We start from the raw sequence: 25759 nt of genomic DNA, 5'->3' as shown, positions 1-25759 counted from the left end.
AATACCTCTGTCTGAAAAGATTCATGTTCCTCCATCACGAAAACCGCTCTACAACCTCTTGGTGTTAGGCATGTTTTATAAGTTTTAGAGTGATGGCACTCCTTAAATTTGGATGGATGTTTATAACACCCTTACCGGTTTCAAGGAAACAAAGATAAGGTGCACAATATTTTGGAACACTGTATCCTTCAACGTTGAAACCAAACAGCTAATAAATAGGATTTTTGTCCTACTCAGCTATGGCGGATATTAACCCCAGGAATAGAGATAATCAAAATGGAGGCAGAAAGAAGAAGCTGTGATCCATTCAGCTTCCTTAGTCTATATCAAAAAATCAAGTGGGAAATGGATCACTTGTCCTGCATAACCTGGGTTAGCAATTCTTTGTGTTGTGTCCCAATAAAAAAACCCTCATTCATGTGCAGATGGTAGAACTAGCGGTATATCTTGATTCTCCGCTCTACTATTGATCACGTGACAGCATCATCATTGGGTTAGTGCTCATGCTTCCTCCACCCGGAGGTGTACCCCTGGTTAGTGCAGTAGTGATCAGGGATACGGGGGGATCATAGATTAAAGTGACTTAAAAAATACTCGTACAGCCAGGTGTCAGTTTAATAGATCTGGATTCGAGATATTATTTAAAAATAGGTGTAGTGCGTTATGATGTTTAGTTAAGGATCTCCCGCACTTAAATGTTCTTAAAAAATGGTCGACATGTTTCAGCTGTCAGGATCGCGTAGCAGCGCCTACCTGATCATTAAACTACATCCCCCATAATGCCCTGCGTGGTTCCTTATCTTATAAATGAGGGCGGGCCCGGGAGTCTTTGTGCGTGATTTTGAACTGTGCTTGTCTCCGGAGTTTCCCCCTGCACCTTTTTGGCTTTCACGGAGATTCCCTGGTTTCGTGCCGTGTTACTGCCCGGGGTTCCCCGAGCGAGGTGCTTGCCTAGCACCTTTCCTCAAGTCCTTGCTTCCGGGATTTTGCTTTGCTTTGCTTCTGGTTGCCGAGACGGCTGGTGAGCAGGCTGTTCACCGGCCGCGACGAGGAGCTGCTGTACCGAGGATCGTATCTACATCGTAGCGTGAGTAAAAAACGCTGAGTTTCTGAAAACTGTTACCGTTGGAGGTTTCTTTCATTCCTTTTTGTTGCCACAAGGAAACATTTCCTTTGTTTGTTTAGCGAGCGGAACGCGGTGGCTGCGCGTTACCCCTACGAAGTCCCGCTTTGCTGGGAAGAATTTTGAGATATCAAGAATAAGTGCCAAAGCGGAAAGTGGTAGAAGGATTCTACACTTTACCGTGTTTGGAGATTGGTTTCTATTTTGACTATATGTATTCTGCTAGAAGACTCAGTAACTGAACTATGCAGCGGAAGATAGTAGTAGGAGGCTTCATCTTACCGTTTGTTTTCCATTTCCTTTGATGTTTATGGTTTGGGTGAAGGAACCTATTTCTACTGATTTTGGATTTTAACATACACGGAAGAGTTGGAGGAGGTTTTCTCTTTCATTCCTGGGAATAGTGTTACGAATTATCTCACCGTATGAACGCAATACGAGGGGGTGCGTTATAGTTCCCATTTAATGTCCTTACTTATGAATCTGAGGAATAACTTGTTTTTTTTCTGTCATCAGGGATCAGGATCATATGTGTGTAAATCCCTATTACAGCAGGAGGGCACCATTGGATATATTGAACCAGGTGAATAGAAAGGCTTTTAGCGAGAATGAAATGAGGGTAGCCTTACATATTGTGAAGTTAACCGCAGTGTGTTTTTTCTTTCAGCTATCCCTTCCCTGCTGTCCCCTTCCGTCCCTCCCTGTTCTCTTTATTTCCCTCGCCCGATCACTCGAACACCCTGTGTACTATATTATCAGGGTGTTGGGGAGGTCAGGAGGTGGAGCCAGCATTGCTGTGATCGGACCCTGCAGAGTGCATCCTGACATCAGCCCTTAGGTTGCCTCTGCGGGTCAGGTGGGCTTTCTTCAGGACCAGGGTGGAAAGGTGTGGTGAGACTGTGGGTGTCTCTCTGTGTAAAACCTAAAAACTAATTTATTCTAGAGGAATTGTGAGGAAATAGACATATTAATCTGTTTCTGATGAGGTCCAGCAGTACCTGTGTAAATGAAAAGTAGGGGGTAGGGAGAAAGGAACACAGCCAGATAGAGAAGTGTGAGATTAGTCAGCTTCCCATCAGTGCTGTCTATAGTACGTGTATTTTTGTAAAGCAACAACATTAAAATGGCAATTCTTTATCGCTAGGCCACTTGTCTCTTAGGCAAAAAAATCTCTTAGTTCTTCAAACAGAGATGGTCAGTATTTTAAGGAAGTTTCATAATATATAACTCTAGAGTCATAGTTATATATATATGTGGCAAAATGTCTCTCTATGTTCAATGGTTTCTCGAGTAAATTAGTGCTGTCGCCCACCTCTTTTTTCATATTCCAAATCGGAAAAGTTCTCAACTAATGTATATGCTCCGTTTTTCCAGGCATTAGTATTATGAATAGACATGTGGTGACCAGTATAATTCTATAAAAATATTTCAATAGTTATAGGCGTGTCCCGTTTCATTATGACTGCCCAGCGATTTTGCTGTTTTTGGCGCGTTTTTACGGTGGAATCCATTACGGCGCACCCTGTGTCTAACCATGTTTGCTTCAAGGTATCCTCTGTGTGCTCGCTACATGCCCTTTATTGCGTTAAAAAGATTACTCACAATGTGTTCTAGTGTTGAATGGTGGTTACAATATGCTCGCTCATTTTTTAAACAAATAGAGTGTCACTATGCTCGCTTGCATTCAAACAAATAGCGTATCTGTGGTACGTTTTTAAGGTGAAGTTCAGGGCGGAGCGTTAATGGAGTGCATGCTCGGGCCCCCTCGTTAGAACAAATAAGCAGACATACTGAAATACCTTCTGTAATTCACAAAGATAAGCCTTCTTTATGCCGGTGGTTGTCTTCAGCCATCGCTTTTTTAGCAATCCTGTTCCAATACCAATGTTGTTGCTCCCAAATGAGCATATACATTTTGTTTGAAAATAAGCTGAAAGGATCTCTGATACTTATGATGAAATCCTTCTTCTTCTTGTTTTACTATTTTTTATATATGTAGAGCGGGGCCTCCTATCCCTGAGCCAGTGCCAGGAGAGGTGAGGCTTACTCCCTAGATTACTGGGGTAAGTAATGACTTATTTAACACTAATCAATCTGTTCCTTGACCACTGATGCCAGTAGACTGTGACTGTATGTTATTTCTACATCGTTGGATGTACGAGTTAGAATAAAGTGCACAATAGTTGTATTTTTTGCTTCTATTTTTCTATTATATCTCTTTACAGGAAAGAATCCCTTGAAAATATCTGGTACAATTGGACTGTGAGTACTTTGTGTCTGCAGAACTCTTGCCAGATTAAATGCTGGGTAACAGTTAGTACCTAATTGATTATGTTTCATTTTTGAATCACTTTAAGAAATCATCTTTTCATTTTTGCAGTAGTGTAAAACTAAGATCTGGTCCTGATGAAAGCTAAGCAGGGGAGTTGCCCCTGATTACAGCAGAAACATGTCGACCACTTTATCATCCACTTAGGGCAGTTATTATGTCGCACTGCCTTACACTCCAGTTTTAATCTTGACCCCATGGTTCATCTCCCAATAAAGTTTTCCTAGAACATGGTAGTCAATTTTACTTCACTATTTTTCTCATTTCTTCTTTACTGCAAATTATTATTTTTTCTTTGAGCCCTCACACCTTCTTACCTATTGCACACTGGAGGTCGGTTCCGCCTGGGTGGTCCTGGATGACTGGAGACTAAACACACAATTCATCAGGTGTGTCTCCTCATCTGAACCGGGACCCTAAAACCAATCCCAGATGATGAGGCTCCGCCACATGGGTGGGCTGATGGGATTCATTTCCACCTTTTTGCACACTCCCTTCTAACTCTTATGCATTCTTCTTTTCTACTTATAGAGATCAGTCTTCTGCAGAGACCCCATTAAGCCTTTCTTTCTTGCTAACTGTCTAAACTGGGGGTTTAGGCTATGAGTGGTCTTTAAATATTCTTACCCCTTGGACCCTCACCTACTTTCTTGTGTTATATGGCTTATATCTCCCACAACATGAGGTCTCTAGGGAGGGCCGATTTATATGCTAATCCCAGCAGCATAGTTCGCTCGGATGGCACATGGGTTGAAGCCGTATTTATGGGTAAGATGGCAGCAGACCGTGAGGATGCTGCAATATCGATACACTTGGTGCGACATGCTTATCCTTGTGAAAACTGTCAGTAATTTAGAACTCTATCTGACTTGGAACATGATACGTCACCAATGCCGCCTGCTGGTTTATTTTAGGGTTAACATATTCCCTCGAATAATATATTCTAAATATGGCTGTTTTAAGGATTCAGAACTGCCCCTTTGTAACTGTGACAACATCTGGGTCAATGACACATTACATGTTGTTATGATTTGTCCTAAACATAATAACCTACAACATAAATGTCTGCAACCAATTAATTTAACTCAAGTCAGGCCTACTTTACCTACAGTTTTTAAACTCACTGACAGTTTGCTTTTCTCTTGCACGGTTTCTCTCGGTGGTTGTAATGTGAGTGTGAGTATGTCGATGTCAATCTTTGCTTCTTTTAACTGATTTGTATTTATTTCTAAAATCAAATGAAGTTTATGAAACTGATGATCCTGGATATCTTGATCCATACTCGTCTGCACCAAGTGAGAGGCAGTTTATTTTTTTTATATCAGATAGATGGATTTATATATGGATGAACAGATGGATGATGGAAGGAGGACGAAAGGGCAAAAAGAATTCTTGTGTGGAGGGTTGGGTTTGCTTGCTTCACATGCTCTGCGATTAGAAGAATATTTTCTGACTACTTCTTTGCTTTAAAGGTATCCCTGTGAAATTAATTAAAATAATGCTTTGTTTGCATAACTACACATAGAGGAACTGTCAATGCTTTGACATTTACAGTATCTCTTTTGTATTTTTTTGAAATCTCATTTATACATTGAACACTAAAAAATCAGGACACCGGTTCTTTTTTGTACTTAAAGTGTAAAGATTTTTCTTTATTTAATAGTTTTCATTAAGCTCGAACCTTGCCAAATGGCTCATAGTGCGCTCTACAACTAATTTAACACAAAAACAATACAGGTGAACTACAGTTACATACAAAAGTGCCATAATAAACAGTAAAAATAATTTTAAATTCTCATCTCAAAGATTTCCATCGTCGCTCAGCATTCCTTGGAGCAATCAAATGTTACACGTAATATAGCCAGTATAACACTTTTCCTAATGCTCATTGTGACATAAGGATTCCTTGCCTCTGGTTTGTAGAGAGCTAACATCAATTTAGAGGCCAGGTAGCCTGTCTGCTTAAGTACTGTGTTTTAAGGAGTCTGGTGCCTCAACTCAAATTGTACACGATACTCAGTGGACACTGAATGCAAAGATTCCTGAAAACGTTCAGTTTTTCCGAATGACTCCGTTCAACAGAATGGATTTTGGAGGGAAACAGGGCACATGAAGGGGTCCCAGGCCCATCCACATGGTAGAGTGTTAGAGATAGCATTACAGATTTAAAACTGTTCAGCAACAGAAATGGTCACAGAAAAGGCTGTAGATATGAGGCTAATTGAGAACCCTTTGCCACGTGCTGCTGTGAAGATATTTTTCTATTTAGCGGAAACATGAATATCCTGTCTCTGAGTCAGCCATGGCAAATTGTGATTGTTCCCTTTATGAATCACAAAGCAAGTGGATCTGGAAGTGGTCTGGGCCTGCCCACTTTCTGATATGTTCTGCGCTAATGACTGCCTCACCGCTGGAATGTACACTAGGACCATGGCTATACCTTGTTTATTTCCAAAAGTGTCCTTTTATGATGGTTGGTCAGTGAGGCATATCTCTGTACTGATCTTTTCGCTGGGATTATCATCCTGGCATTGGGTGTCTGTAGAGCTCCATACTGTGATAGGGCAACTCAGTTGTCGATACTGGGCACAGCAACCTTGGCCAAGATGTTAGTAATAACCTTTCTCCTTTATTACTTCCATAATATACCGTTCATACTCCCACCTTCTCTGGAACTCTTTCTTTACCGACCTAATACGGAGTGAGAACAAATGGAAGGTGGCAAAAATGTATTATTAAAAAGCAGAAAATCTAACGCCTTAGCTGAATCTAATGGGGTATGAAAATTTCAATTGCTTGTGTGAACTGGCAACTGAGTACGGGAAACAGGATCGAACTTCTCGGGACAGAGGAACAAATACTCGGATTTCATGGGGTTGAAATTCCAATATACTACTTACATGCAGACCTCATTAACCAAAAGCCGACCCTTCAGGTGAAAACTGTCCATCTGAGAAGAGACCTAGAAATAAATTCGGGTATTTAATCAATGCTGACACATACGCATCGACAAGGTCTCCCAGCTGCTCCACATACAAGTTACAACCAATGTTGGGCGTTATAAGCTGGAGGTCATAGGACGTTGAGAAGTCATACTGTTACATAGATTGCAATAAATGCCTACATATGTATAGTTGATGTATTTTGGAAGACACATTCCCGGGAACAATCTGACATATACTTTGATCCACATCTCACTACACATTTAATTATACATCGCACTATACATGACAGTAAATATTTCAATATATATTGTTGTGTACATTTTAATATACATCCCTATTTAATCATACCAGAATATTTGAGGTCAATCTGTTTGAGTTTTATCTGTGGCTTGGGATCACTGTGGTATTGCCACCATTGTTGCTATTCCTCCAGGTTTAACCAGACAGAGGGTACCATTCCTATCTCTATCTGCTGGTTAGTATTTTCTCCAAATATATCCTGTGTAAACTGCAAGCACCCTTCTCTTTCAAGGCTGCTTGGAGGGCCTGAGTTCTGGTCTGGTGAGGCCTGGTCCTATTAGCTACACAAAACATCGGCGGTGCTCCTGAGGTCCTGTTTTCTTGGTTCCTCTATTTATAGTGCACCCTGTTATCTGCCATCTCAGCCCTTCTACTAGTGTTGCTGCATGACCCCCTGCTGTATCCACCACTTTTCAACAGTGCCCCTAAAACCACCCTGAGGTAAGTTCAGGCTCCACTATTGACATTGTTGCTTCTTGAAAACCCATTCTCTCAAATGATAGAAAGCATTTTTCTATGATTGGATCGTCCGTTTGATAACTAAATTAAAATGTACTCATTCTGAATTAGAAATCTTCATACCTGGGTTTTAATTAAAGCCTTGGCATAACATTGAGTAAGAACAATATAAAGGTACGGGTTGATCAGAGAAAGGGTTTGCGCTACTTGTAAAGTGTTTCATGCTTTCATGACAGACACCGAATGGTGTGCAAAATGTTATATGTTTGTGAGCAATAAAGTAAGACTGAATAGCTTTACTATCACATTTCTACTTTGTTGCAAGTTTGTGAAAATAATGTAAATGTACAGACTAGCTATGTATCATGGGCTCCGTCCCGCATTATTCCACCTCTCCTGAGTCTTCTCACATGTGTGCACCCCCCCCCTGAAGTAAATGTGTCTAATTTCTTGTATTGGTAGTCTCATTTCCCCTTTAAATGGCTAAAGTCATTTGATGACTGAGGGTTAGATTTAGAGTTTGGCAGACCGAATACTCTGTTTCGAATGCAACAGAGTTCCCTGCTCATCAAAGTCTTGTTCCTCTTCGCCTCATTTAGAGATGGGTGGACCGTAAGCTTTACTTTGGCAGAGCCCCTTTTGACTCGGGTGACGGAAAGCTTACACCGCAGGCCTGACTGACCATGCACCATTTTGCATCAGAGTTGGTGATATGATCATGGGCCCTCCTTATCCCATCACCCTGCTAATTCCTGCTAATTCTTTTCAACCAGCTTCAGCTGGAATAATCTTCATGCATCGTTGTCTGCATCTGTCACTCCTATGAAACAGCAACATAGTCTTTCTTCATCAATTTGAACACCTCAGTGTGAGGCTGGGGCACTCTGAATTGGCTGGCCTCGGGTGCCATGGACAGACACAGCTTCGGAGGGTCTGCTGCTATTAGGACTTTCTCACCTTCCATGTTGTTCTCCAGGACATTGGAGCTAGGCAAGAAACAGTAGTCGCCAATCTGTTGCAAGAGGATGGGACTTGCTTCACCTGGGCTGAATATGAGCAGCCTGTCCTCAGATGGCTCTCTGGTGTTTTTGTTGAATTCGGTGAGTGGGGCCGATGAGGAAGTTGCTCTGTTGGGTATGGTTGGAGTTATAACATAGCCACTAGGCACTTCCTGTTTGGTGAGGACTGGGATGAGCACCTGAGAACAGTCTGGATCCGTAAATGGCTTTTCATGCTGAACGTTCAAGCTCGATGTGGTTAGCAAGTTGGTGGCCGTGAGCAACAGACTTGGTGGAGCCATGACATAGTCAATGGGGCCACAAGTTGACAGTGCCTCTTCCATTCCTGGTGGTGCTTCCTGGTTAGTAAGGGTCTCCAACTTGCCCAAAGATGGAGGTTTTTTGCAGGCATCTGCCTTGGTTTGGAGTTGATGCTTCCAGAACTCTCCGTTTTGGGTTTTTGGTTCAGCAGAATCAGACATGGCTTCTGGTGGGCACAAGACATAGCCAAAATGGGCCGATGAAGTATTTGAGCTTCCTGATTCTGGAAGCATCTTGGTGCCATAGTCAAAATAGGCCAATGAGGCATTTGAGTTCCCTGATACTGGAAGCATCTTGGTGCCCCAGTCGGGAGGGAAACTGATGTATTCCTCCTTCCCATCCGGGTGCTCAGTGGCAGAGTTTTCAGACTGCCACAACGTGCGCTGGAATAACAAATATGGACCATTGAAGTCAGAAGAGGCACTGCCTTCATATTGAATAGTGCCTGGTTGTGGGCTCTTGTAATTGTCCACCACCAGTGGAAATGACTGGGACCCACAGCTGTGTCCTGAAATCAAACCGAGGAGTTGTCCTTGGTCAGGCAGGGCTTTAGATGATCCATGAAGTTCCTGGCTGGCAGGATGTGGTGTCTCCGCATTTACTAAAGATGATGCCATCACCTTGACATCTTTACACAACCTGCATTCAAAAAAAAATAATTGCTTTAGTGCCCTCTAAAGGCATTTACACAACAACACTGATTTACAACAGCTACTGGGGTTCACAGCAGCCTATCAATAAGCCTTGCTTGGCACAGTCTTAAAATAACCACCATTTAATGTAGTCAAACAGCTGAAGGGGCTTACAATGAGAAATACAAAAAAGTGATGGATGGAATGCTTGAATTAATCTCAGCTACTGGTAATTGCTTGGGCCACATCAGAATCAATCATTTTTGTCAACAATGCTGCCTCAGAATAGACCCACCATATGCAAATCAGCCTTGATCCTGATCTACTGGGAACAGATGAGCCCGAATTGCCATGCCAGTTCCTTTCTTAACCAGAACATAAGTGACCCAAGACCGGCTTCAGCCTATTTGGCCTCTTCTTTTGGGTGCAGCTTGTATTCAGTAGCAGAGTGATCACAGGCCGATATCTGGGCATCGCGTCGTACTTAGGGCATCCCAATGAAAATTACAAACAAGTAATATAACATGAATTAAATATTCTCAGCCACTGGCAATTTATCAATCCCACATCCGAATCCATATTTTTTGCTCACCATGCTACCTTAGATTAGACCCATCCATGTGCCAGTGAACTTTGTTTGTGCTCCTTTAGCAACAGTCCAGCTAGAACTGCCAAGGATGACTGATTTGCACTCGCCTAGAAAGGCACAGTGGTTAAAAAACAGTGGTGTGTAATACGGGCAGAGAGCTCGCCAGTGACTGATAATACTTTAAGCATTCTTGTGTCTTTGCAGTAAATGCCCTAAGTGTGAAGAATATACACAGACGTGGCTCCCGTGCTCGCTATGCCATAGGACTAAAGTTATACAGCACTGAAGAGACCTAAGTAGGTCAAAACCAGTCTGGGTTTGCTTGTGTTTTCAACTGGAGGGGACCTGGACTGGCAATTCAGGCTGAACTTTGTTTTTTGGAGCAGGACGAAGACCGGTTTGCATTAGGCGGGATTTGTTTAGAATGGTACATTGGACAAAAAAGGATGGTCTGGATTGCAGCCCAAGCGATTGCCAGTGGTTGAGATTAATATAAGCTATTCCTTCCATGAACTTGTTGTTTATATATGGGTTATCAGGCTCACAGCCACCAGGTTTCATAACAGCCACACTTTGACCAGAATTTTTCAGTTACTTAGTAACCAGTCATAAAACACTCTTTGCATATTAGTCACAAAGCAACTCATTTACTAGACACACTGAGGTACCAGGATTACTAGCAGCCACACAGAACCTAGTATGGATCTCAGCAAAACTCTATACTTACCAGTGATAAGCACAGTCAGCAGTGTTTTGAATAACTAGCTATTCAGCCCTTTCCAGTCACAACCAGTCACAAGATGTTGACATTACTTCCACTCTAAGTAAAGTCAGTTGAACAGTGCCCAACAGCCAGTTACAGAATTCCCTCTACTTATTACAGTCACAAAGCCTGAATTCTTCTATTTCTGCTTCGACTTATAGGAAAAAGTCACACATACTTCTCTCGTGACAGCAGCCAGTTACAAAGTCCCACCTATTTAGCAGCCAGTGCATTGCCCCATCACCTGATTGTAGCTAGTTGCACTGCCTCCTTTTCTTACATCAATCAGTCACAGAGCCTAAGCTCACCTAATATCAACTAGTTATGCCACAGTTTCTGGTATCAATCAGTCATATAGCTCCCTCCATTTATAGCGGCCAACCTCACATCCCTCTCTGCTGACCTTAGCCAATCAACAAAGCTCTTTTGTAGCAGCTGATAACAATCTGAGAACTCATTATAGTAACCAATCACACAACCCACTGTCTCATAAAAGCAGCCAAACACACAGCCAATTCTGTCCTTGGAACAGCCAGACACACAGCAGTCAGTCAAACATCCCCCTCTTCGTGTAGTAGTTACACATCGTGCATTCTTCTTCTATCAGGCAGTAATACAGCCCTTTTGCTGATACTAGTGGGGGGCCATCACAGCTTCCTAAATTAATTAATTATAAGAATTAATTGGAAATGTATAGCACATTGCGAACTTGTAAGAAACACGTGCTGCATTGCTCTCCTTGTGACAGTGCAGAGCACTATGTCTATATAGTAGGATGTCACAAACAACCCTCTCCTTAGGAATAAATCACACAGCCTTAGCTGTCCTTGTTGCAGCCAGACACACAGTAGCCACTGGTTATAGCATCAGATCACCATCCATTGTCTCCCTATATCAGCCAGCCACACAGCCCCTCCTGTCCGTACATTAGCCAACCAAATGCCCCTCTCCTTTCACTAGATCACCTCACCCTTTAGTCAATAGACAGCAGCTACTGGGGTCCTCAATTTCTGGAAGATATTGCTGGGGCCCCCCTGGGCCTCTGATGTTTGATTGGAGAGCTAGAGACCCCTTCTGAAATGAGAAACACAACAGAAACCACTGTTGAGGCAGTTAGTCCAGTGAGATTGTTGACAGTATGTGGGTGAGTGTTAGTATCTAAGATGAAGGGGGACAGTCATGAATTGAGGTGACATGAGAAGTTATATCTCAAACCCCCTAACTCTCAAAGCAGCTCTTTCCTTAACATTCACCACAAATCCACTACCCTGACATGCATGCCAGTCTCTCAAAATTCTGTTTTAAAGATAACACTAAGCCCCTCCTTTATTTGTGAACCTAACCCACAGCCTAAAGTCCAGTCATAATTTAAAAACCTGAATAAATCAGTAATCCCTAATCTTCCCTTTAAAACTTCACTCTAAACCTTATTTCTATTCTTAACTTAAAATATTTACTCTAGCTTTAATCTACAAACCTGCCCTTGCTATAAATCCTCATTTTCAACCTATCCATAACTTTTAAACTTAGCCCAGTCATTAAACAGTATTTTAATTTTGTCCATTGTCCATATCCCCATCCTCAAAATCTCAGCTGAACCCTAAAAGTCAATGTATCTTTACTTTAACTTTTTACTGTAGCTAGCGCTATTGACAAAATTGTACTTTAACCTAATCACCTAAACCAATTCCTAATTCTAAATCTTTAATCTATACCTAACCTGTCTCTAACCACCAACACCATACTGATGTAAAACCTTACTTTTATCATGTTGGTGACAAGCTTTGAAACTTTGTCTAATCCTAAACGTGTCCCTAAATTTAAAACATTGTTTTGACTCGTAACAGCTACTCATAACCCTCAAATCTTAAATACATAACTGTAACCCTCTACGTATTTTCAGACTTACTCCTGGCCCTTTTTCCAACCATCTGGCCTTACCTTAAATTTGAACACAAACCCAACTTATGGCCTATTCCTTATGCTAACTTTAAGACTAATCATCTCGTCTAATCTGCAAATCTACTGTAGACTTGTTAATTGATACACTGAAAATCCATATATGACCCTGAAACTAGTCTAATCATTTACCCTATGTAACCCTGAATGTCAAAACTTATTGAAACCATAACCTGTCTTAAATACATTTTTCAAATCCTAAACCCCAACCATCTTCCTAATCTTCAAACTTTACTCATTGCTTAACCCAATGCCTAACTTCAAAACTTTATATTAATCCTGTCCTTCACCTCTATTCTTACTTTAAAATATCAGCCTAACCTTAGTCCTAGCAATTCAACCTTACTTTAACCCAAATCCTCAGGCATATCTCTAACTTTAAAACATTTGACTGCCCCAAGCCATCTAATAGAGCCCTGTTTATTCTCAAGCTTAATCCTAAAACCTAATCTAGTCCTACCTTTAATCCGTATCCCTAACCTTCTAAACTAACCCTGAAGGTAGCCCATTCGCTAATACTCCAGCTAGGGCCTAGGCCTAACCCTGAAAGTTAAGTTATCCTAGCCATTACCCTATAACGCATGCTCAAATTTTAAAACATAAGCATATGTCAAGGCCTCATGTTATTTAAATCAGATAGGAGGGAGGAAGAAGCAGAGGTTCATTCATCTTCCAATTGTCAATAGAAAGAGAAAGTACTCTTCCATCCCATGGGGTGACTTCTATTCCCTTTAAATTATGGGACAAACACTGCGCCTATAACCCGATCCGTCTAAAGCAGAGTTTGCCTATTAACAAAGACTGGTAAGTTAATATAGTTAGCTGAGCTATCTTTGGCGTGCCCTAAACTTTAGGTCTTCCATACACACTGTCCTGATGAAGGCCACAGACCCATATGGGCAGATCTGGGTTGAAACATGTCGACCTGACCACAAGGTGTTGTGGACCAGTAGCTTATCAACAAAACACCGGGCTGTTTTCAGCATTATCCCTACCCTGATTTCCTTTTCTCAATAAAGTTTCCTTGCAGGATAGGAGATAATTTTAATTACACACCACTGTCAGCATCCAGACGGTCTCCATCCTGGTGGAGGATGTTAAATCACTTAGAGAAGAGGACACTCAAGTTAAAGACCCAATGATGACACTACCCACCAAACCACACCAGCATAGATAATATACGCCACAAACTGTGAATGTGTGGTTGAAGGTCTCCAAAACAATTTTCTCTGGGAATCAGGCTTGTAGACTCTTGTAGTTAATTTTTACTCCTCTGATTAATGACTAGTCTTTCTGTTAGTCTAACTCTAAAGCCCTAACTCAGACCTAACCAATGTCCCACCGCCAAAGATATCTTTAAGTCTAACCATTAAATGTAACCCCGAAACCTACTTTAACTTTATCTTTGTTTCTTACTTGTAACTTTCCAACCTAACACTGGCAGGCCTGTAATCTTTCACAAAGTTTCCAGCCACAATTTAGATACTAACTTTAAACCTCATCCTATCCGTTAAAAATCGTACTCAGTCCTCAACCCCTATCCATAACCTTGAAACCCTAGACTAACTAGAGGTCTAACGCTAAGACCAGCCCATGATTTCTAGTACCACGTTGTTTATTGGCACCTAAATAACAGATGGCACAAATACCCAAGTCATTTATGCTCCTTTTATCAACCACAGAAGAATGAAAGTCATGATCCACTCTGCTAGGATTTTAAAACTGTCATTTGCAGGCCATAAAAAGATCTCTGCTGCGTCTTCATTAATCTACAGATCTACCTGGTTAGGGCTTAGGAATGCTTTCAGAACTCTGGCACCGCGTTCGTTACCTGAAGGAAGCTGGCCAGCAATTTGCTTTTGTTAGGATTCGGAATCTCGTCCTCCCATCTGCGCTTTGACCTATGAGTGACAGAGAAGAAAGAGGTCAGGGGTCATGACAAAAACAGTATTAATTTTCAATGCTGACAGGCAAAAGGACAAGAGTAAGTTTTAGAAACAAGCCAACCTGAGAATGAGGCACAGTGAGGTCAGAGGAATAACTAACAGTGAGGTCAGGGGTCAGACTGGCAGGTGCATAGAGCAAAATCAGGTATGGAATGGGGTGACCGGTGTAAGCAGCAAAGTAAGGTCAGGGGTCACATTGACAAGCGAGAGCAACAGAGTGCGGTCAGTGATCAGATTGACAAACGAATGCGTTTGAGTGAGATCAGACTGGCAGGAGATGGGAGCTGTAAGAAGCCATGGCTCAAGGTGGCAGCTTAGAGTGGCAGAGTGAGGTCAAGTGTTATGATGGCTACTAAGGCAGCAGAGTGAGGTTAGAGATCAGAATGACAGATTCAAAAAGGTCAAGGGTCTGGGTGACAGTTAAAAGCAGCATACTAAAGTCAGAGGGCATAATGACCAGCGAGAGCCTCTTAGTGAGGTCAGATTGACAAGAATCACCAACGTGATGTCATGGGCCAGATTGACAACCCGCAGCTGTTGAGTGAGGTCGAGGCTAATGGGGTGACCGGTGAGAGCAGCAGAGTGAGGCCAGAGAATAAACTGATACGTGAGAATCAGAGTGGGGCCCGGCCACGAAAATTAGAGAAACAGGTGTCAATAAAGTGAGGTCTAGTCTCGGCCTGGCAGCAGAGCGGATTTCGACTCAGCCTTACAGATGAAAGAAGCAGAGCTCATACTTCAGAATTATTGATGAGAACAGAGTGATTTCTTGCTTCAAGAGCAGCTGAGTGATGTTAGAAGTTAGAATGACTTGTGAAAGTTGTCAAGTGAGCTCAGAATGACAGGTTTGAATAGTTAAGTAAGCGAAAGGTCAGAAGGTAGAGCACCTGAGTCATGTCCTAGTAGGTGAGATCAGCTGACGAGTTCAGCAGCGTGAGGTCAGCCTGACAGGTGGGGGCAGCCGAGTGGGGTTGGGGAAACAAACTGACAGATGAGAGCAGATGATGAAGGTCGAAATAAGACTTGAGAACAACAGAGTTAAGTCATAATGACAGGGGAAAGCAGCGGAGTGAGGCCAAGGCTCTGCCTGACTGAAGGGTTCGAAAACCTGCGTGAGGACAAGGGTCAGCGTTGTGGCTGAAAACATAGTGACGACGCCAGGTGTCTACCTGAGAGTTTATATCTGAAAGAGACTATTAGTTATAGATTACTTACCTTAGTCTTACTCCCAGGCGTCAGACAGGATCCGTAGAATTGTTTTCTCAGCAGTACCCCTGCGCGTCAGTAGGTGTCGTCGGTCAACTCTGCATTCGTCATCGGCCAACTCCGCGTTCGTCGCTGGCGTTGTGATCGCCGGGATGACGTTGCGGTATCTACTTAGACGCCGCCCCTGCTCGCTTACGTCAGTTCTTTCTTTTTCCGCACAAGCCAGTGCAGATCCGCAGAGAGCGGTGTCCTTAGTAATTTTTTGACTAACACCTTTTCGACTTTTGTGAACAACTTTTTCGAGTCGTTCGACTCCCGGTGCACGTAGGGAGGTCCCATCGTCAGACCAACTTCAAGCCTTGTGACTCCTGTCACAAGTTGATGTCGGTCACGGTCCCGCACCTCGTGTGCCTCTGGTGTTCTGGAGATCGACCACGACCCAAAGTTGTGCTCCGACCTGAACCATGAACCCGAAGTCTTTATGGGAGCAGTCCCGAAAGCTTCTGGATGCCCGGGTAGTAAGCTCCGCGATGCGCGAGGTCCAGGTCGACCGGTCACGGAGTCACCACCATCATTCCTCCTCAAAATCATCATCATCGTGTAAGTCGAAGCACAAGAAGAAGAAGCACCCTCCCTCTTCCACTTCTCTCCGTCCCTCGGCTGATGTGACGTGGGATGCGGACTGGGACGGCTATGAGCTTCCCTCCATCCCGGAGCATACCCTGCCCAGCTTCATGCATTTTACCAAGCCCTCCGTTCCATCTCTGGGCAGCCCGACTCCGCCAGCATGACTTCTGGCCCTGCGGACTCGGCTTGGGGCTCTAGGCCTTTGATGCCGGCGGCTCGGTCCTCGGCGCTGCAGGGCCCCCCGGGATCCAGGCCTGGATATCCAGATTGGTGCCGGTCGACCTCACAACACTTCACCCAGCACTGATTCTTCTAACAACACCTCCGCCACCGGATGTGTCCCCAGCCAGCGTCAACCCCAGCCTTCGCCTTGACTTGGACACAACGCCAGTGCCGGCGCTGATCAGTACTTTTGTACCACTGTTCTACTCTGGAGTTCCTTATCGCCCTGAGTGGCAGCCAGAGGAGGAGGTGGAGGACTGAGAGGGTATATTGACCCTCTGACAGACCAGCTTGAAGAGCCGGATTGGAGAGAGGAGTTGGATGAGGCCAGTGGTTTGGATACCTCCCCAGACCTTGGTATGCTTTCTCCCCCTAGCGTGGCCATGGAGGAGGGAGCCTCCTACGCTGTGGTGTTGCATAGGGCGGCAGAGGCCTTGGGCCTTGAGCTTCCTACGGTGGCAGTCAGGACTAACCTCCTGACTGAGGTGCTTCCGCCGGCAGCGGCCTCTTCGGAGCCCCTGCTGCCGTTCAATGAGGCACTCACAGATATCCTTCTGGGCACTTGGTCCAAGCCCAGCACAGGGGCTCCTGTGAATGGGATGATTGCCCGACACAACTGCCCGCCCCGGGTGACCCAATTTTCCTCTTCCAACACCCTGCCACCGAGAGCTTGGTGGTCCAAGCCTCAACATCCAAAGGCGCGTTCCCTACTGCTACCCAAGATAGGAAGCTAGCCATCTTGGAAAGAAGATGTTTTCTTCCGACAGCTTAGGACTGCTGTTGGTGAACATTGCATGTCTCTTGGGCTGTTACACCCACTCTGTGGGGGTCACGGTTGCGCAAGTGCTGCCACAGTCCCCGGAGGAGGCCCGGACCATACTCTCCCATGCAGTCGCATAGGGTAGAGATGCAGCAAAGTTTGTCATTCTATGTGGGCTGGATGCCGCCGACTCGCTGGATAGAACAATTTCTACGTCATTTGCCTTGAGGCGCTATGTCTGGCTGAGGTCCACTGGTTTCTCCGGGGAGGTCCAATCGATCCTTTTGGACATGCCCTTTGATGGCCATTGCCTGTTTGGTGACAAGGCGGACAATGCGCTCGAACGCTTCAAGGACTCTAGAGCAATGGCCAGATCCTTGGGACTCGCTGCCACCTTTCGCCCCATTTAGTCTGCCATTCGCCCCTTTCCTGGCTACAGAAGGGGTGTCTCACCACTTTCCACCCAGGGCCACAGTCCGGTGCAGCCGGGGACATGGGTCCCAGCGTCGTGGGTCTGGGGGCCAGTGGGCGGGCCAGTCCACCAGTGCCCCCTCTGCAGCAGCCTCCAAAACTTCCTAGTCTGACCTTTCAGGGCCACTAGTTCCCAGTGGGCGGCAAGCTCTGCCATCACCTCCCCCATGAGCACAACATCACATCAGACAGGTGGGTTTTGCGTATAGTCCAAAGGGGCTACTCCCTTTCCTTCAAGACTGCCCCTCTCTCCATGCTACCAACATTGCGTCGCATGTCGGAGAATCACTTGGCCCTTCTCTGTCAGGAAGTTACCACTTTCTTGGCCAAGGGAGCTATCGAGCGAGTCCCTGTCCTAGAAGTAGGTTGTGGTTGTTACTCCCACTACTTCCTGGTACCCAAGAAGGACAAAGGCCTGTGTCCTATCTTGGATCTCAGGTATATCAAACGCTTCCTCTGGGAAGAGAAGTTCAAAATGTTGACATTAGCTCAGGTCCTGTCTGCCCTCGGCCATGGAGACTGGATAGTAGCATTGGACTTGCAGAACGCTTACTTCCACTTTACCGTTCTGCCAGCCCACAGGCGTTACCTACGGTTCATGGTAGGCCACGAGCATTTTCAGTTTACCCTGCTCCCCTTTGGCCTTACCAGCACCCCTCGGGTGTTCACGAAAGTGATGGCGGTGGTCACAGCTCATCTGCGCAGATTAGGGGTTCCAGTTTACCCTATCTCGACGTCTGGCTGTTGAAGGCAGGCTCGCCCCAGCCTGTCGTCTCCTACCTCCAGACTACAGCGGACCTCCTGCACTTGCTGGGGTTCACTATCAATGTGCCAAAGTCACACCTGATTACCTCTCAGAAGCTGCTTTTCATCGGAACAGTCTGGATACTGTGCAGTTTCGGGCTCATCCTCCCAAGCTGCGAGTCCGGGATATTCAGGCTATGATACCGATGTTTCAGCCTCTATCTAGAATGACCTTGAGGCTGCTGGGCCTCCTGCATCCTGCTGGTGGATCATGCCAGGTGGCATATGCGGGCTCTGCAGTGGGACCTGAAGTTCCAAAGTGGTTACCTCTTTTCACATAGGAAAGACCATCACTTTGCCCACCTTCTTCCTGCCCCCGCATCCTTCCAAGGAGGAGGAGAGACCCTACCGTCTGGATCCAAAATGTGCATTATCATTTTATTTGGATCGCACAAAACAATTCTGGGTGGACGATCAACCCTTTGTTGGCTATGTGGGCTCGAAAAAAGGTCGGGCCATGCAAAAACGGACCATCTCTCGATGGGTCGTCTTTGCATTAAGATCTGTTACTCCTTGGCGAAAAAAGAGCCTCCGGTAGGACTGCACGCCCATTCCACCAGTGCGACTGCAGCCACTACTGCTTTGGGATGTAGAGTCCCCCTCAGTGATATCTGCCAGGCAGCCACATTGACCTCTCTGCACACGTTCACTGAACATCACTGCCTGGATAGTCAAGTCCGGAGAGACGGCTTCTTTGGCTGTTCACACCAGGACTACCTGGTGTGAACTTAGTTTGCAGCCCCTCCTCTGGTGTTATGATTGCTGGGGTGCTATTCTAAGGTAAGGAATCTGTAACTAATAGTATCTTTCAGATGAACAGGTTACTTACCTTTGGTAACTATATATCTGTAAGAGACATATATTAGTTATAGATTCTTTACCGCCCCACCCATCCTCCCCGTTCTGTGAACTGACTTCTAGAGTAAGGGTCTCCCTTTCAGGGCCCTAGTTTTGTGCACCAGTGGTCAGTGTCTTGCGTGGCTCTGTGCTTCTGGCGTGGAATGTCATGTAAAAGAACTGATGTCAGCACGCAGGGACGGCGTCTAAGTAGGTACAGCACCATTATCCTGGCAATCACAATGCCGACTACGAATGCGGAGTCGACCGACGCTACCTACCGACGCGCAGGGGTACTGCTGAGAAAAGATTCTTCGGATCCAGTCTGACACCGGGGGTTAATTCTAAGGTAAGGAATCTATAAGTAACATATGTCTCTTACAGATATATTGTTACCGAAGGTAAGTAACTTGTTCTTCCAGTACAGGTTGAGGGGGGCTACAATGGAAGTTATTAGAAGTGATTACATAGATCAAAGGAGCGTGCAGGGAGTATACAGAAGGGGAGGTGGAGACAAGTGGCAACTTGTTGGGGATGGGAGTCTGTCACTGACAGGTCTGCAATCGGTAGTGAATGAATGGATCAATCTCACCTCTTGAGGTAATTGTAGCAAGGAACAGCTGCAGCCAACAGAAAGATAACCCCAACAAGCAGCAGCACATACAGGATCTGTGGGTCCCATGCTGAAGAGAAACGAGATGTGAATTAGTGTGCAACATGAGATACGGCTAGCTCCAGAATAGCCGTCACCAACTTTCCTTTCGAGCTTTCCTTGCCCTTGTCCATCCTCAGTGCATTACAGTCAGGGCCACTGGAATTATGCGATTTTGCGGCCATGTCGCTTTCTGCATAATAATGGATTTGATACAAAAACCCCGATGTGCTGCCAGGGGCGCCACCTCCGTTATAGCGGAGTAGCATTGCTTCACAGAAAAATAAAATGATAATACACCCAGTTTGTGACCATTTTTTTTTTACAGAACCAATTGCCAGCCTGAGGGCAGGGGCGGGGCCATCCTGGCAGAACGTCACAGCTGCAGGGAGGACAAGTGGGGGTAGGTGCCCTGTAAGGGCACATGTCGGATTGGCCAGCCATCTTAGGACGACCCAACTCGTATGCACACTTACATTTCTCCAACCCCGCTGTGTGGCACAGCCGGGTGGAGAAATGGCACAGGCTCCCTGTGCCTGAGTGAGCGTCAAGTCAGCCCACTCAGGCTAATCGCGGCGCTGCTCTTATGCTGGTATTACTGTTAGAGCAGCTGTCGCAGCCTGCTGGATAATCGGCAGATTTCAGCAAAAAGCATGTGTTGCAGCAAGGTGGAAGGTCCTTTGCAGAGGTTGACTAGTCCCTTCACTGTTGCTTATTACGGTATCTGGATGTTTAAGTAATATTAATGAGGTGAAACCTTTGCCCAAGTGTTAATATGTGTAAAAATGCCACGGCGATACTAACACAAGATATACCATATTACACCGTATAGTTTGCCTTTTCTTGCTGTATAATTTAGTAAACAACTGCAGCATAATTTGGTCGTCACTTGCTGCATAATTCTACTAGCTCTGATTAAAGAACGCTCTCAAACATTTGAAGCACCCTCTCAATACATAAAGCCCTCATTATTATAAGCATCCCAGGAGGACCTCCCAAAATGGCCAGACTGGCCGTGCCGGGCATCAGGCGTTTCCCCGGGAGGCTGGGTAGGGTGGGGGGCTGATTTTTTACTATGGATTGGTTTTGTAGCAGGGCAGCAGTTTTGAAAGCATCTGCTGCAGAGTTCCTTGTAAATCCAGTAGTTTTCAGGCAACAATAAAAGTGTTCATAGAAGTCAGGTGATTAATGTACGGTACTGTGGCTGGTCTGAAATAAATAGCCAGGGAGGCTTTGGGTTGCCAGTTCGGCCCTGCCTCTCAGCCATTAGAATCACACAAAGGAGTTCTTTCAACAACACCCTCTAGCATTCATGGAGACATTTCACCAGCACCAAATGAGGCCATCTCACTGACATACAACAGATTTGTGGACTCCCAAATGAGGAGAGATGTGTGAGGTACATATGCTAGTGTCTGACATGCACTATAACCAGCAGACCAGTGAATGACCCTTAAATGGTGGCCCTTTTGCCCATACTGCAGGAACCACCGATCAGACATACCAGAGGGAGCTTTCTTACTAACAGCACAGGGAGACACTTTAAACAACGTCCCCTCCTCTCACCAAATCTCCTTTTACAATCCAGAAAAAGCTATTGCAATCCAGGATTAACAGTGATGAGTGAGGAACGTGCTTAGTACACATCATACTTTTCAGTCTGAACCCTGAATAATGAAGATATAACGTGATTTATGCTATTCGCTGTCCCTGCGATCTACTTTACATTGGTCAGACTACCCAAATGGTGAAACAGCGCATCATCCAACATAAGAGCCGAGTCAACTGCCAAGTTCTGTCAGCCCCTCTTGTCTCACACTTCATTGAAAAAGGCCACCGGGACATTGATATACGTTGGCAGGTAATTGAACATCTCAGACTCCCTACCAGAGGTGGCAATATAAACTCACTCCTAAACCGAGCTGAATGCAAATGGATCTCACTCACAGGCTCCGTGAACAGGGGCCTGAACACTCTTGATGAATGGAGTAGCACGGTCATTACTTGAATCTCCATGCAGACTTATTAACTTCTCCCTGTATCTATTCATTTCCCAAATTGTAATTACCATCCTTACCTATGTGGTCCCATTAATACATCTACAGATCACCCATGCTAGAACTATTGTTGTGGCGTATACTTCCATGCGCTTTGAACTCTTATTGTGTAATTATATACATCGTGATCCATTTATGACTTTGTAAAAAAAAAATTGCACTTTTGTTAGACCACATAGCAATTCCTGTGTATTACTGTACTAATTTTGTTATCAAAATGTAACTACTTTTGAGGTAGGATAATGTATATACTCCTTAACTTTACGGACCATACTATCACGTTCCCCTCTCTATACCGAGAGATTCAGCCAATGGGCGTTGTCCCACCGCTGCTCTCCACCCCTTCACGCCCCCACACCCTGTGGCCCCGCCCCCCCCCTCCGGTTACTTCCTGATTCCATCCGACAACAACAGTGAACCCGCTACTCTGCGGTGGACGGTATTGCCAAGGATTCAATCGGCCCAAACGCCCGGCTAACCCAGGTAACCCACTAACGTCCTCCCCGATCCGCCTACAGTGCGGAAATGTCGGATCTCGCCGACACTGCCCGATAGCGCCCGCCCTGAACACTTTTTTCCAACTTCTTCTAGGCGCCCAACCGGCTCGACTAGAGGAGACCTAACCCCCTGGCAGTGATCCTTTGACTCGCCGCCTGTGGACGACTGATCCCTCCGTTCAGACCCACCCAGGTAATCCACCAACCCTCGACCTAATCACCGCCATTGCGGGAGTATCGGACTTCGCCTAAACTGCTCGACAATATCCGCCTTTTCCTTTGTTTCCATAACCTGTCTTCTAGGCACCTAACCGACACAACTAGAGGAGACCTGGACCATTATCTTGAATTGCTCCCCAGTACCTTGATTTGCTCCCGAGTACCTGGACCCACTACCTTATGGACGACTGACCCCTCCACACTGTCAGCGCTCCAATATTTCAGGTTTGCTAACCATCGCCCCTTCCTTACCCATTCCCTCCACCCTAGTCTAACCTTCCCTACGCACTCATTAGAGCTGCATGCGACCTACCACCGCCCACACTGCTAGATTCCCCCCCCCTTTTTGCTTCAAGTTAAATGTGAAGTGCCCGATCACCCGGCTCACATTTGTGTTCCTTTTTAAGCCTCCTCCTCCACATGCCCGATCTCCTAAAATTAATTATTTTCCCATGCAGCACCCCAATTCAACGTCAACCCTGTCCTGAAGAGGATCCCGAATTATAGAGGATCGAAACGCCGTCGACAACCACAGCGCGATTCCATGGCGCGCTACCAATAGGCTTATCACTATGCCAAATTGAACTTGTTTATTTTGTATATTCAATGCAAAAGCCTATATCTGATTGTTTTTTATCACTTTGCGCCTACCTCGCTGTCTTTCACCTTCACTTGCGTCGTCACTATCACTTCGTCATCACCTTGTCACCAAGTGCTATTTGGGTTGCTCCATGATTGTCTTTCATGTACAGTGCTGCTTTTCAACTGTGCTTCCCATGTTCAATATAATTGGTGATTAATAACCTTTTCACAAATGTACTGAGACTCCCTGGTGTTCCTTTTCTGTAATACTTATTGTATGCAAAGATTTAAATTGTCTCTGACATTGACACCCAGTGGGACACTGTTTTCTTATATACCTTACATACCCAGTCCCATTTAGGTCTATGGGTTATACTCCTGTTCTTTTTCACTTAACGTCCATTCAAAGGCATAGTTTACTTAATGACTTACTGGAGTTGGTTATATTGCTGTATTCAATTTTTTTTAAATTTGTTCGCAAACCCTTTAAGTTGGTCAGGTTATGAAAATCAGATTTTGCCATACCTATTTTGTCAACTTTCCAGTCAAAGGCGTAGTTCACTTGGTTTATTCGATTTAGTGGTACCGCTGTTTTAGATTTGACAGAAGTGTGTTGGCAAACCCTTTCAGGTAACCAGGTTCTGACAATCAGATTCTATCAGTCCTCATTAATCACTGTTCACCTGTCATACTGTGAAGTTCAGCATTCTTTGGACATATTGCTGACCAGTTCTATCTCCGAAAATGCAAAGCCAAGAGTTTAAATTGAGAAAAGGATTCCACCGTAATTGTTAATGAAGAAAGAACTTTCTTCTGAATTTCTACACATTTAGGCATTGTGAAAGCAAAACTATAGATAAAACATCTGATAAAATACTATAATTCAAGAGAAAAGATTGAAAGTACTCATGAGTGGGTAAAAAGAGTTTTGCTTGCTTGGAAACTTCCATGCAGTAAGCTTTATATTTGTATCATGGTTGTTAGAAAAGATATCTATATTTGGGGTGATGGTGACAGCATAATAAGAGGGATGGAAAAAGTTGATAGAAAGGCGTGCACAAAGTCTTTGGGAAAAGTCATTTGATAGTTCTGAACAGGTGAGCCTTTAAGATTGGTGATTTTTTTGTCCCATGGAACAACCTCCCAACCCTCTAGGACAATTCCTCTGTTTGTTTTTTAGGATTTCCCTTTGTAATGCATTTTTATATTACTTTCTTGCCCTTCTACCTCTTTGCAGTCTTTACTTGAGGAGTTATCACTTCCTACATGCAGACACTTTTTACTTATCCAAGCATAAACACACAAACGACAAATATTACCTCCATCCTCTACCTGTATTATAAAGAGGAAGAAGTCATCAGAGCGCTTTTGGTTCTGCTTTCGTTGTTTTGTTGTGCTTCTTACCTATCTTGAAAGAGCAGGTAAGAGTAATGATTCCTGAGTTTCATATCAGTTTTTTGGGGGGTCATAGTACAGCAGATCCCTGTAAATAAAATACCTTTACTGTAGTGCACACTAGTTTAAACTTTTTGCAGAGCAAGCTTGAAAAGTTTGCAGTGAGATCCATTGGACCTGCATTAGCGATCTGGTCTGGAAAAACATGGAATTATGAACTTAGTGCTTCATGATAGATTGAAGTGGTGTCCCAGCTTGATCTAGCATTGTTGTGCTTTTGCCATCACTAGTCAGAGATATTTCATTGCAGTGGTCTCGCAAGAATGCCTGGGACCGCGTTGTTCTGGTTACTCTGTATTGCTATAATGTGATAGGTAGTGCTGCCGAAAACAAAAGCAGTCTCTGGTAGAGGCTGCAATACAGCAAGTGAAAGCATCCCAGAAGAGGCAATATTCTGAAAGAAGTTCCTTCTTAATTCTGTTAGAGAGCGAGATTTACAAACTCAGCCAAAGGAGAGAATCTCAGTTGACGCAATTGTGCAAATAATTGAGCAAATTGTTGACCATGCTTTGTTGATAGAGTAGGGAGTCGCCTCCTCCTAAGACCTCCCAGGTTGTTGCGACCCAAGACGAGATACCAGATGGGGAGCCAGATGATGATGACTTTCTGGGTGACTTATTCAATGACCAGAAAGGTCTGAAAGGCTGTAACATTTAAGAGGGAACTTATCTCTTCCTGTTACTTCTGAGGAGCAAGGTGGCTTTTTAGTCAGATGGGAGACATAAGCCTGAAAGCCTTCCTTTACTTTCTGCTGTAATAAAGGTCTTAGCTCATGAATAACAAGCATTTGCAATGCAATAGGTCTCGCATTATTAAGTTTGAGCTATTGGCATTGCTAAATATTGCAACACCAATTGCAACAAAAGTCTATAAATTGTCGGCCAAAAACAATTGTATTTATTTTTTGGCATGCTGCGCTTTACATGAATATGTTTAAAAGTAAAGTGCGCCATACTGCGATTGCTACAATAGTTAATTGTGGATGCGTTAACAATTGATGTGTGCA

The 25759-nt window shown here is 44.5% G+C and overlaps 2 protein-coding genes across 2 annotated transcripts in view; one reads left to right on the top strand and one right to left on the bottom strand.

Moving 5' to 3' along the window:
- CIMIP4 (ciliary microtubule inner protein 4) overlaps nt 1-25759 on the top strand; it is a 553487-nt gene that overhangs the window by 349082 nt on the left and 178646 nt on the right. The gene's annotated exons all lie outside the window — the stretch shown is intronic.
- LOC144824893 (cytokine receptor common subunit beta-like) overlaps nt 5071-25759 on the bottom strand; it is a 150519-nt gene continuing 129830 nt past the window's right edge. The window contains exons 10-13 of the mRNA XM_078683867.1: nt 19884-19974; nt 14250-14319; nt 11430-11533; nt 5071-9114 (exon numbers count right to left, since the gene is read on the bottom strand). Coding sequence (XP_078539993.1) covers nt 7977-9114; nt 11430-11533; nt 14250-14319; nt 19884-19974 — 1403 coding nt within the window. The 3' untranslated portion in view covers nt 5071-7976. The remainder of the gene's footprint in view (nt 9115-11429; nt 11534-14249; nt 14320-19883; nt 19975-25759) is intronic.

Source organism: Lissotriton helveticus, chromosome 1_1 (assembly GCF_964261635.1).
Source record: "Lissotriton helveticus chromosome 1_1, aLisHel1.1, whole genome shotgun sequence".
NCBI classification, from domain to species: domain Eukaryota; kingdom Metazoa; phylum Chordata; class Amphibia; order Caudata; family Salamandridae; genus Lissotriton; species Lissotriton helveticus.
The sequence above is the reverse complement of the archived record's forward strand: the minus strand, read 5'-3'. Positions and strand labels throughout refer to the sequence as shown.